Source organism: Trachymyrmex cornetzi, unplaced genomic scaffold, assembly GCF_001594075.2.
Source record: "Trachymyrmex cornetzi isolate Tcor2-1 unplaced genomic scaffold, Tcor1.1 scaffold75, whole genome shotgun sequence".
Classification (NCBI taxonomy): domain Eukaryota; kingdom Metazoa; phylum Arthropoda; class Insecta; order Hymenoptera; family Formicidae; genus Trachymyrmex; species Trachymyrmex cornetzi.
This window is the reverse complement of record NW_017300081.1, coordinates 1,241,841-1,255,777: the sequence shown is the minus strand read 5'-3', so window position 1 is coordinate 1,255,777 and position 13,937 is coordinate 1,241,841. Positions and strand designations below refer to the sequence as shown.

The following is a 13,937-nucleotide window of genomic DNA, read 5'->3' as shown; positions in this document are numbered from 1 at the left end:
TGCGGCGCGTGTTCCATCCATGTCGGAGGCCGGTAAATTCGCGCGGTTTATCTCCGCCCGCGCGAAAATCCACGTCCGGAATACGAGGGGTTGCGGGGACGGAGACGCGAGCGATATCGAGCGTTAGCGCATGTATATGCGGTCCTAGACCGGATAGACATCGCTTCGAATGATGGAGTGCCCTAGACCATCATGAGCGCACTCTTACGAACCGCGTCGCGCGAGAGAGGTATTATTACGCGCACCTGTGTCTGCGAAAAGAGAAAAAAAAGCGACACAGCGTGTCGCAGAGGCTCGGAACAAAAGTGGAACGATAGCGGATGTGCGAGCTGTTCCTCGATGAGGCTTTATTTGTCGTTGTCTAGACACGATGGAACATTGATCATGTAACAAGAGTAGATCGAAAAATGACACTTCTGATGATCATTCAGATTCTGATAACGATTCTCTATAAACATCTACAAAACAGTGTTGAAATTTAAAGTAATATCTTCGATCCTTTTGGCAATCTCATTAGAATTCATTGTACTGTCCAAGTGAAAGAGAAAGAGAAGTAGGCAGCGTTTGCAGCGAATGATCAATATAGGTTAGTATGTTTTAAAATTTCATAAACGTGTTCTTGAATAAAAAGGAAGAACAAATGAACACTAGATTGCAAGTGTTAATAATATGGATAATATATATGGATACAAATAAATTTCAAATAATGATCATCAGACTTGAATCTATTAGATTTTTGTTTGAAGGATCATTTGAAAATCATTGTCTATGAAACCCCACATGGGAAGAACGATTTCGCTGGAAGACTCAAAATTTTGTTGGATACAGATCTGAAAATAATTATATTGGAAACTAAAAAATGATAAACAATGCTGCAAAAAATGTTATCTAGCAATTAGTTTAAGTTTTCAGTAAAATAATTTTTATGATTTGAAAACTATTGTCAGATCTGTATCCAGCAAAATTTTAGATATTTCAGCAAAATCGTTCTTCCCATGCAGTTGACAATGAAGAGGACCTATATTACAGAAACGCGTGCATGCAGAATGCTTACCAGATGATCCATGGAAATCTTGATATTTACGAACGAATGTGCCAATCATCCATACATCATACTCAGACATGTATGGAAAATGATGGAGGGCACTTTGAACGTCTCTTGTAAAAAAAATTTTCACCTGAAGCTTAAATAAAGTTATTTGGTACTACTATATTTATGTTTATTATTTCACCAACGAAGCATTTGTGACTTAATGCTCATAGGAACATTTGTTCTTCTCTTTTATCCAGAAATATATTCACGAAATTTTAAAACATACCTGTGTCTCGCTCTGTATAGATACTGATTCTTGTTGTAAACTTTCGCGTGCCGCTGTTATATGTAAATTTTCAGCACCAAATTTCGCGTAATATGAATGTTGAAAAAATAGTGACGTTATAAACGCGTTTGTCCCCTGCCAAGACGAGTAAAAGGAGCTTTTGGTCGCGTAAATGTACATCTGGTGACGGCGTGCGATTTATTATAGGATTTCTGAGACTCAGAACAGGGGAAAAACTCGTCGAAATTTCATCTCGTTTTGCGATAAACGAACGAGCTTTGCTCTGGATGATTTATCACACTTGTCTCTCCATCGCTCGTCATCGCGAAGACGTGGAGAACGCGAGAAGTTTGCTTAAGAATTTGTTAATCATGAGTGTGTAGAGCGCTAATTACTTTTAAAGTGGAACATAAGCAGGAAACTTTCGATCTGATACCAGGGACATCAATTATTATTGTTATTACAGCACAAATTACGATGTACGACTTGAAGAAAAGGAAGTGTACAATTTTTTATTTGCGCACTTTTGAAAAATTACAATTTTCCAAGAAAGTTTAGATTTTAAGATTCTTTTTATTCCTGAACGCTACATTTCCGAGTTCAATATATTTTCTCTCGCGATCCCACAACATGTGTCTGTAAAACTTTATTGTCTGGCTCCGATTCTCGATTGTGAAAATTTCCGGTGGGATTGAGAGCGATTGTTCGACGAGTGTCATTCTGAAAATTCTATTTCCCGAAAGTGACTTGTAATACTGAAAACTATCAAATGGAAATTTAGAATTTATTTGTTCGACGCGAAAATCGCTCGAGATGAGACGGGAAATTACATTTAGTTAAATGTGCATTGAATGCACATTGAAAAATATCAGCGAAAGAATGATCACAAAATATCGCGCATGCTTTCGCGAAAATACTTAACACACCTCGATGTTACAGATTATATTTAATTACGGCGCGACATTATGGCCATTTACGCGATGATCACAGAATGTCGACCGGCGTTTTAATATCAAGGTTTTCATTCTGCGCTCGTATATCACGGCGTTCCCATGTCGTGCCACTCAAAAGCTAATCGACAGAAATTAATGTGTCGAGCAGCATGCACGGCAACGTGCTTTCAGAGCGCTTTTATCGGTGCACCTTTAAGCAATCGCCAGCATGATGCTAATCTAATTCTCTCTCGATCTATAAAGGTGTTAAGTGCATCGTAGGATAATTATTTTAAATTAATAATGGGTTTAATGATAGTTTAATGCTAATATCTTGACAGAGTAACGTCTATATTTATGATTGCAAAGTTTCTCAACTCGCTAGCAGAATCCTTTTTTTTTTCTTTATGAGAAAAAAGTCTCGAGCATTGCATGTACTTATAAAACATTCAATTTTCTAATTTCGTTCTCTAATTTCGTACAATTTCTTACATGAGATGTCGGTAGTTGAAGCAATTGCAATCAACTGCAATTGCGAATAAACGTGTTTGTAATCGAAAATGGAAACTTATAAGATCCGTTTACAATCGCGTAAAAAGACGAACATGTTAAAAGATTACACACCTTAATTTACAGCCGTGGAGTTTAGTTTAACCCCTACGCAACTTCTTGAGCGTTAATTCGCTTGACTCGATGAATCTTCGAGACGTCGGATAAAGATAGTTCGATTATTTATGCATATGATTATTATGCATACGCGTGTGCGTAAATGCGTGGGTTAATATCTTCGTTCCGTACAACAAAGAAACCTTGTTTCGCAACATTGCGCGTCTTTTTATGCTCCAACACTTTTATGATTATAAATTATATATTATCAAGCAGAATATTTAAATTAAATTTTGTGAATTCGAAAAAATTATCAATCTTGGTCAGTATAATTCCACTGATGGAAATTTTTTCGAAATTTTTTTTATCTAAAAATATTTTGTTTAATTAATTATGTTTGTTATATAACGAATAACGGTTTTCGAAATATATCTAATATTTTTATAATAATATATAATATCTATATATAATATTTATCAAATAAGAACATGTTCGTTTCCGGTGACGTTCTGCATTTATCTAAAATCAGCTTATGCTAAAATGCATTCTCTTATTTGAGCCATCACACACAAAATGATATAAGTTGCGTAAGCATAAGATCACTGGACCAATGAGTCTCTTATGTAAATCAATATAGCGTCTTTTTGTGTCGAATGCTGATCGGTCCTGCGGCTTTGTATTATGTTTATGCAGCTTATGTCATTTTGTGTGTGATGGACTTTAGGCAGAAGTTATATGATAATTTAATACTAGATAATCAATTCGACTATCGTTTGCAGGATATTTGTTTTATTTCTGTTTAATTTGTCTGTGTCATCAAATCATGCACTTCTTCTCTAGGCAAAAGAAGGAAGTCGCGCGGAGACGAACGGAACATAAAAGAGAGAGCAAGCAATGACACTCGTCTGGGTGTAAATATAATTCGCGGTGTCTCGCGGACGAGTTAAGTGGTCATGGGGTGAGACGGCGAGCGCAGAATAGGCTGCAATTAAGGAGTCAAGTCGAGACGCAACGAGCAGTTCGTATGCGTTACACTGTGAAAATAGCATTCTTCGAGACATTTTCCATTTCGAAATTAATACGATTGTCTTCTTCTTCTTCTTCTTGATTGTGAATTTCCGATTCGCAGAAAATTAGTACCACAGTTTATTTAGATGCAGTAAATTATAATAATTTATATACTTTAGGAAATTCTTATGCACCGTTCGATATCAGGATTGATTAATGTATTATATTTACTATCATTAATCTGACTCTATCGTGTTGCGCATTTGTGAATATAATCTAAATGTTATTGCATGAAAATATATTAATTATCTACAGACATATTTGTACAGATTTTTTAATGAAAGTCGTTTCTTCTTTAACCATAATTCTGCACTGTTAGAAATGTAACCATGAGCTTCCTTTACATGTAAATGAAGCTGATGGTGATGAACGAAATTAAAAGTAATGAATGATTTAACTGAAAATTAAGTTACAGTAGTTACTTAAATGTAATGAACGTGTACATTAAATTTCATAAATTTTCATGAAAAATACATTAAATTTTATGTACATGTACATAAATATACTTTTTAGTTACAAATACATTAAATTTAATGTAATGTCATGAAATTAAATTCAAATTAAATTCAATTATGTAACTTAAAAGTTAATGAAATTTAAGAACATTTCTAACAGTGTATAGTTTCGGTATTTTATAGATACAGTAATATTTTTTAATTTTATTAAATATATTGTTTTAAATTAAACATTTCTATTATAAATAAAGTTTCTTTGAAATTGTTTTATTTTTTATGTTACTATAGTTACATAAATCGTAGGTAGATGTATAAAATCTTGTTCTCTTTTCAAGAATATATTTTTAAAAATGTATAGTATATTAAACATATGCGAAACATGCGTAATCGGAAACCTGTTTTCGCTGCATGAAAACCCGTCAATAAAACAAAGATCCTGATATGAGCACCTCTAAAGGATGTGAAGGAAGGTGAAGGGCCAATTATCCATAATTTCGTGTCTCACGTAATTGGAGGTGGAGAACAAGGTGGCGACGGTTCGTTTTGAACGTCCACCTATGATTCTCATTTTGCTGTCTCACTGGCGATCCCTCGCTCTGGCCACGGGAGATTAATTCAATTTTGGTCTAGCTGTCTAGGATTTCTGGGACAAAACTGTGTTACACGTTCCTAAATCTGGTTCTTGTTAAGATCTCGGGACCAACAGATCGCGGTTATAATTAAGGACAGTGTCACGCAACTAAGATTTCGCGACGTAACATTAAATTAGCCGCCGATGGATTTTTCGCAAAACGAGAAATCGCGTTGAAGGAGAGTCTAGGAATTTAAAACCGCTGATTATTTTTCAAACAGAATCGTTAATTATTTTTATATCTTCCTTTTTGACTATGTAGCTGAAGTAATAAATATATTCTGTTCTAATTATTTTCATATCTTAAACATCACGAAAATCGAATATTGGAAAACTTTGGTGTAACATGATTTCTCTTGCTTTAAGACATCTTATAAGAGCATTTTAAAATATACGTATAGCTAGAACTTCTATAAAGAAAACCCTTTCGGATATTTCAAAGAGGATAATTAAAATGATAATTTTTTAGGATAATGTTACAGATTATTTAAACGATAAATAATTATAAACGTCCTTTGTATCTCGTGTATCTTTTGTATCTTTTCTAGCACAATATAATACATGCGATTTAATTAGTAGATGACCATTTATCGATATCAAAACCAAATCTTTTTATTATTTAGATTTGTCTTTATATTCTAATTAATATAAATTATTCATTATTATACAGTTATATATTATATACAGTTTGAAATAATAACTTTGTTCACATAAAATATTTCCTTTATTTTTAGAGATTAATAATATATAACTTATTAAATTGTTTATACATTATTAATCGCTCGTTAAAGATAGAATCTTGTTGTGACCGAACTCTGCTCTAGAAAATGTTTGTTCAAACCGTTTTCTCTAATAAACAAAAAAATTAAATTTTAAATGTGTTTGTAAGATCACAACAACATTAAGTAAGATTAACAAATTATATTTGCATTTCAGTACGCCAGCATATGATTACGCACCGAATCCCGACAAACAATGGATACTTCAAGTTACGCAGAAGATGCAGCCCATTCACAAACAGTTTACAGATCTTTTAATGACAAAACGATTGCAAACCTTGCAGAGCGTCGACGCTGCTGTGGATAGGGTACGCTTAACATTTGCACAGAATTACCTACATAGATTATACTTACTTTGAGAAAAAATATACTAATTTTAGTAAATATTTATTTGAATAGTGCCAACTAAACATTTACTCCCAGTAAATAAATATTTACTCAATAAAAAGAAATAATAGTTAAGTCAAAATAATTGTTTTGTACTAAATAAGTATATCTCTTTATATTTAGTAAATATTTAATTGGCACTCTCTATTTGAACAAATGATTTACTAAAATTCAGTATATTTGTTTAGTGTAAAACGTTTGAAATTTAGAAGAGAGAATCTAGTTGTATAGTCATATCATTTCTGGAGGACTATCTTTAACGAAAATTAGAGTTCAATACGTGTTACGATTTATTTTACGATAGATTTATCAAGAATTAAAGGATCTGGGTGAACTAGATAACACGTATATTATTTATACGTCCGATCACGGATATCATTTGGGCCAGTTCGGACTTATAAAAGGCAAGAGCTTCCCGTTCGAATTCGATGTACGAGTGCCATTCCTTATTAGAGGTCCTGGTATCGAACCTGGATCCATGTAAGTTTCAATTGCATATTTAATTTTAGATATTCATGGTTATGAGAATTTGCTAAAAAATTAAAGGAATTTTAATTTTTGTAATTTCAAAAAAATGTTTTCTTTAATTTTAAAGTATGGAGAGCTTGAATTATAAGAATTGTTCTTATAGATTATGAAACTGAAATTCGAAAAAGCGGACGATGTCTGAAAGAGCGAGTAGCATTCTTGTAAAATTATATCGATTCTTCCAAAAAAATGTTATATATATCCATATAGAAACGAAGCCTTTGAGAATAGAAAATAAATTGTAAACTGATAAAAAATAATAGAAACAGATTATATTCCCTATTTTCTATTATATTTCTATTTATATTTGATATACATTAAATGTAAATTATTATCAAATCAGCCAAATGATTCATCAGATATACTATATTAAATGCTTTTCTTTTTATTACTTTCTCTTCCCTTAGATAAATTTAAGCTGAACTAGACTTAAATTCAAGAAGAAATAAAATCGTTCCTTGTAACAACACTATAATAAAATTTTTAACTGTCTTAATATCTGTCTAATATATCTCTGGGAGTAAATGAACGTCAATAAATGTCGAGAGATCGTTAAACGTTCTTTACGTCAAGTAGTTCTGAAAGTACAGCCATATGGCTATAAGAGGTTTATTGGACATATGAAGTTGCGGTGAGGTCATTATAATGCTGTTACCCGTGAAACTTGCGCGTTGGCTATCGTTCACGGAAACTCGTTTAAGAACAAATAAACGTCGGAAAGTGTAGGGCCCGATATTGGGTCGCAATAAAACATCCGCATAACATTGCAGAGTAGACGACATAGTTTTGAACATCGATCTGGCGCCGACGTTCCTGGATATCGCCGGCGTCGAGACGCCGCCACAGATGGATGGTCGTTCCTTCAAGAAACTCTTTCTTAAGTGAGTACATTGACAGTTTTCCTTGAGGTCATGCACTTAAAGCTTCATGCTCACCATGTCGTTGCTTTAATAACATCTACATGATCAGAAATACATGAAAATTAAATATGTAAAATATATTAATACATAAAAAATGTATATATATGTATGTGTACTCACACTTTAAATATTTTCTCTCATTTTCTAGCTGATATTACGCAAGATGTATTATTACAAAAATCTCATAATATTGAAAAAATTGCTTACTTATTTACTCATATTAAGTAAAATCAATTGTATTTTACTGAAAATGTTCTTGATGAAATATTTTTTAACTGAATTTTTTTTTAGTGAGATTTTATGTATAGAAAATTCAATTATCTTATTTCTTCTTGCTGCTGGAACATAACTGCTTGAATATTAGTACATTGACCTCGAGATCTTGATCATTCAATACGGTGCGTTATGTCACACACATGATTCCCACGATGAATTCTCAATGTAATAATTTTCAATTGCCTGTTCGAGTTTAACGTTCCTAGATACCTAACTTTAATGCGAGTCACGTAACCGGATTTCAGTCCATACTGAGCTAAAATTCCTGTTTTATAACTTCATTAATTTGTCAGAACTTTCTGACTTGGTTAGACGAAGTTACGTTGTTAAAACGCCTTTTTTGCAGTGTGACTTTTTACAGGCTTTACGAGGCTAGCGAGTTAAAATCTCCGTCATGCGGCTCCATTAAATTATTATAACAGTAATAATTCCGTTATCGCGAAGCGCAATATTTTTTTCTCAAAGTAAACCTTTCGCGCCGTATCGATCTCGCTTGTGAGTAAAGCCCGTTACAGTAGCAAGCACGGCAGAAGGTCGAAGTTCAAGTGGCCCGATACATTCTTGATCGAGTCCTCTGGCCGCCGTGAAACTCCGGAATCTATCGCTGAATCGAAGGCGCGAGAAGCCAGGAGACAAAATGCCACCCAAGTCAAGCGGCCATCGAGTTCGACGCCGGAAGGGGAGGACGATGATATTGCTGATCCAGATGCGGATGTCGAAACAGAGCATCGATTCATAGAGAATGACACCGGAAGTGATCAGGATATCTCTGATGATGAGGATTTTGAGGACTCGATGATCGATGAGACGAGTGAGTTTAAATAGAAAGATTTTATTCTACTTCTATTTTCTTTTTTTTGGAACCGTAAATGATTCTTTGACAAATTGGATTTTTTCGTCATTTAAAAAATACTGAAGTAATTTTGTCTAAAAAAGAATCAGAGTTACCACAGACCTGGAAACCTGAAAAAACCGGGAAAAGTCAGGGGAAAATATAAAAAAGTCTGGAATTTTGAAATTTGTTCACAATTTCCTTAAATTGCTTCTATTCCAGATAATTGTTATAATTTTTTAATATTGTATCTGACGTTTATTATGAAATACGTTCGAAACTTGCACACTTTAAACGATTTTAATAAAATAATTAAAATTTATATTTTATTCAGTATTTTTATTTGATCGCTCTTTTTCGTAACTGCATTCTTTTTTCCAATACTAATTTATTTTTTGTTGGCTTAAATTTACACTCAAAATTTTAGTATGCTACTAAGCCTTTTTTGCGTTGTTTTTAATAATATAGGCTAGTCTTCCTACAACTCTTGACTTTAAATGTGTTAAAATTTACATATTTTATATTGGAAAGTTTTCCATTTTTATCTGGAAAACCTGGAAAAATCAGGGAATTTTTAAATTTATTTTCTGTGTAACCCTGAGAATACATGAGAGTTATTTCATATTTTATTTTATATATTTCGCGATAATAATATAATATGTCACATAAAATATGTTTATAATTATATTCATGGATAATATACATATTTTCAATAGTCGTTTCTCTGATATCAATTTTTACCCTCTAGATGGAGTTAGACATAAATAGTTTGTTGTATTTAAAAATTAGATTAGAAATTAATACATATACAATCAAATCCTAATCCTAATTATATTGTAAATTGATAAAAACACATAGAAAGAAATTGCCTTTTTTATTTTCTATTTAATTAAATGTGAATTAATTTTACTACTGTCTCTCGTTTTAATTATTAACGGCAATTCTTTGAATTATTTTGACAAAACGCTTTTGCGTATAGTATGAAAATTAGACGTATTCTAATCAAATAAATGACCGAGGCTCTGACGATAAAGTACAGATAGATAATAAATTGAATAATTAATTCATAGGACCATTACGTTCATCGGATTATTGGAATTTATGAGTCAATGAGAGATTGTTCAAATTCCCATTACATTTCAAATTATATTCTCAATATTAAAATTAGTTAATGGTAGTCCAATAGAAATTATCAATTTTTATCCTCTTTTTCAAATTTTATTTTTGTTGTTAGAAAAATTAGATTAGAAATTACCAATTATGCATTATAAAATGGCTATTGTAAAATGACTCTAGGAAGGGTCAAGACAGAGCTCGCGACATTAATCTTACGAAAACTCAGATAGATAGATCCGTTGGTTCGACGACAAGAGCAGATGCTCTGGGCGTACACAGCACAGCGTTACATTATAAAACCTACCGTTACGCCAGATGCTGTGCGTCGCGTATTACGCGTACACGCGCGGAGGAACAAGTTCTTTCCCTGGTATGCATTAGCATAAATACCCGGTCCTCGGGATCGAGACGGGGCGCATCCTTCCTCCTGTTATCCTCCTCTCGAGATTATCGGGAGAGAGCTTTGTCGCGAGGGTATTTTTGGCGATAAACGTGATGCCAGTAAAAGCAAAACGTATATATGAACATTATCGATGATGATGTTTCTCCAAACGCACAGGAAATCTTGCGATCTTGTGTGATACGTATTATGGAATCAAGAACTATTTGGGATGGATTCTTTTTTTTTTTAAAGGGAAATTTCCACGCAAGGAAATATACGACATTCGGGTTCCAATGCCCGTTTCTATCAATGTAGATTAATTTTAATCTCGGTTTAATTTATCTTTTTCTAATTATAATGCCTATTTCTACTAACGTAGATTAACTTTAATCTCGGTTTAACTCACTTTCTATTTGTCTGTAGAGAATTAGATTTGTCTTTTAAGAATTAGAAAAAGATAAAAAGTAAATTAAAATCGAGATTAAAGTTAATCTACATTGATAGAAATGGATATAAGTCTGTTTGATCCCAACGGTTCTTTTTTTTTTGCTCGCTAGAATCCGCAGTGATATTATCGAGTATTCCTCCTTGTCGTCGAACATCAAGCTTCAAGGAATTAAGTCGAGTTCTATTGCAAGTCTGCAACACTGTGTTGCGTTATGTTTAACTTCGTATGGATGTCTATTTGCATATGAATATGAAGTCGATCCCTCTACGGCTCTGTTTTCTAGATACTATAAACCACTTCGCATCCGCTTTCATTAGAGACCAGTGATTTCATCCTGTATGATCACTTTAGTTTCCTCGTTGGAGCGATATATAACAGTCACAGATAATCTAAATATTAATCTTCTGTCTGTGTACAAATATTTTAACGTTAACATATCACAGATAACATTCCTACGAAAACTTTGGAAATTCGGCAACTTTTTATTTACGTTTTTAGTAGCCTGGGATGTGTTTGCATCCATATACACAGAAAGTTAACAAAACCATATATAATGAACGAAAACTTTCAAAAAAGAAATTTTTGGAAAAATAGTCTCGTCGAGGTCTTTCTGAAAGTTTCCATTTTTTTAAGTTTATAAACATTTTACAAACACAAATTCGCATATCAGGGAATCTGATGAACGAAATTAATCTGAAACAGATTTTTCATTGCTGCATCACGCATTTGTGTCTCAGGCACAGATCCACATCTCGACAATAAGGTGCATCCGATGCACGCGCCCTATGCGACAAAGCACGAGCGTCTCGCAGCGGAGTGCTCGCGACCAGAAGCGCAGACCGATTGTCTCCCCGGACAGAAGTGGCGATGCGAGAGAGACGGGCACCGCTGGCGACGGCACAAGTGCAGATATGCGGTGCCTCCACCGCCGCAAAAGGTTTCCAAGAAGTGCGCTTGTTTCACCCCCAACGGCGTGATCTACACGAGGCTCGAGTCTAACGATTACGACGGACAGAGATACGGTTTCACGAAGGACCGTCGGCCCGTGGATCCTTATGACGACACAGCGGGATTTTTCACCAAACGAGGTGATCTTAGCGTTATTATTGTTCTGCATTTTCATATAATCTATCAAAGAAAAAAATTAAAGCTCCAATAATAAAGATTCCCTAATAAATTTGAGCTCGACTTTTTATATTCTAGCAATTTACAATCTCTTAAATTATTGAAATAATTGTTATGAAATGAATTAAACAAATAATTCAAATAAAGGCTCTAATGTGTAAATCAATAAATTATAATTACAATCTGTGTTGGCTCTCAAAGGCTTCTCTTTAATGTTTTGATATGAATTAAATTTGAATTAAAACGAATGAAAAATAATTTGATATAGGCAAGCGAGAAATATTGGATGATATCGTATCAGCCGCGGAAAATAATGAAGAATCTGATAATGACATTGACTTGGATGATAGAGACAGACGCGCGATTGACGAGGAAGATGATGACGATATGATGCAGGAGATTGATATGCTGTCGCGAGAGGTAAACGAAGAATATAAGAAAAACTTTGATAGGTACGAAAGTAATTATTAAATATCGTAGAGTTTGGAAGAGCTTTTTATTGTGAAGCTCTGTATGACATACATTTCAGAACCGGCAGTAATACAAGAATTGAGAACTCCGATGAAACTGACGAATTAAACAAATACATTGTCGACTACTTGGATTACGGCTACTCGATAAACGATTTTGATCCTACTTTAGATAAGATTGTTAACGGTCGATTAAACTTGAATGATGTAATAAAAAGGCATCGGAGAGTACGAAGAAACGTGACGAAGAAGGATACTATAGAACATGTCACAAAGATTATGGAAAGCATTGAAGAAGAACTAGATGACTTGAAGGTAACGTTTGACGAAACGTCGGGATATTATGCTAATAATTTTATATATATTATTATAAGCAATTTATTATTTTAGCAAACTCAAGTTCGTCACTTATCATCCGAAGTAGAAAAATCACTGTCGCCAAAATGTTTGGTTTTACCGGAAGGGGGTGTAAATTGTACTGAAGCTATATATCAAGATCCTAACGAGTGGCGAATATCTAGACGAGAGATTGAGCAGCAAATCCGAGAGATGCGAATGCAATTGGAAACGTTGAAAGTAAATTGTATAAATATATATTAATACATTGTACAATATAATATGATATAATGTATATAAACCTTTTAATTAAGTTTTATGACAACGTCTATGTATTTGCAGGAGATTCGCAGGCACTTAATGATCAAACGACCACAATTTTCGGATAATGAGGAGAAGCTTGCTGACGCAGAAGAAACTCGCAGTTCGCACAAAACCCACCATCATTCTCCAAAGGGACACGCAAGCCGCCATCATAAAAAGCACGATAAAATTGCTCATGCTACTGCAGATCTTATCACAAACACGACTACGGAGTCTGTTACGAAGATTAATACTACTCCGAGCGATGAAAAATCGTCGACGACAGAAGAGAAGATCGACAAATATAGTTCTATCGAAACTTCTACAACAGAGACTGCAAGTGAAACATCAACGACGATGATTCTAACGACAGTTAAACCGAAGAAACAACCTCGTCGTCAGAAGATTAAAGAAACACCTACAAACAAAACAGAAATCGAAGAGGATAAGCCGCAAAGGCGCAAGAAAACGCATCATCATCGTAGAAACAATACGCTACTTACGAATAGTGTACACGATGATGTCCCACGCGCGAATGCAACATATGTTACTAGCGATGTAACATTGTCTACGCAAAGTCCTACGACTCGCGAGAAACACAATCACAAATTTATGACTGTTCCTGCTACTACGATTACAGAATCAAGCACTGTGAAGCAAGGAAGTCATTATTCAGAAGTATTCAGGAGTAATAACGATTCCAGCGAAGATCGTACTACGGAATCGATCCCAGTTACTGAATCTGGATCGACTATAACAATGACTTCGATACACATGACAGAGGTGCCAAAAACTAATCCGGCTATTGATAAAAGTTTCGGTCGACCTCGGAATACATCCATTATATTACCGACTACACCGTCAATGAAGAGATATCCCAAGATACAAAAGAACAGGACATCAGGTATTCTTGGACCAGCGAGGATCGACGTTACTATTCTTGAATCTCCTGATAGAAAACACAAACAAGGTGTGAATCTTGATTAATTTTAGTTCCTGTCTTTAAAGATATTTTTCATTATAT

At 34.0% G+C, this 13,937-nt stretch overlaps 1 protein-coding gene across 4 annotated transcripts in view; it reads left to right on the top strand.

Moving 5' to 3' along the window:
• The window catches only part of Sulf1 (Extracellular sulfatase Sulf1), an 88,554-nt gene that overhangs the window by 73,301 nt on the left and 1,316 nt on the right, over nt 1-13,937 (top strand). For 2 of the 4 annotated variants that reach the window (XM_018518455.1, XM_018518454.1), the window contains exons 5-13: nt 5,948-6,098; nt 6,482-6,657; nt 7,476-7,586; nt 8,420-8,712; nt 11,417-11,767; nt 12,073-12,256; nt 12,334-12,589; nt 12,665-12,850; nt 12,953-13,883. In XM_018518455.1, coding sequence (XP_018373957.1) covers nt 5,948-6,098; nt 6,482-6,657; nt 7,476-7,586; nt 8,420-8,712; nt 11,417-11,767; nt 12,073-12,256; nt 12,334-12,589; nt 12,665-12,850; nt 12,953-13,883 — 2,639 coding nt within the window. Of the gene's footprint in view, nt 1-5,947; nt 6,099-6,481; nt 6,658-7,475; nt 7,587-8,416; nt 8,713-11,416; nt 11,768-12,072; nt 12,257-12,333; nt 12,590-12,664; nt 12,851-12,952; nt 13,884-13,937 lie in introns of all 4 variants that reach the window. The other 2 variants (XM_018518453.1, XM_018518452.1) reach the window with 1 other exon arrangement.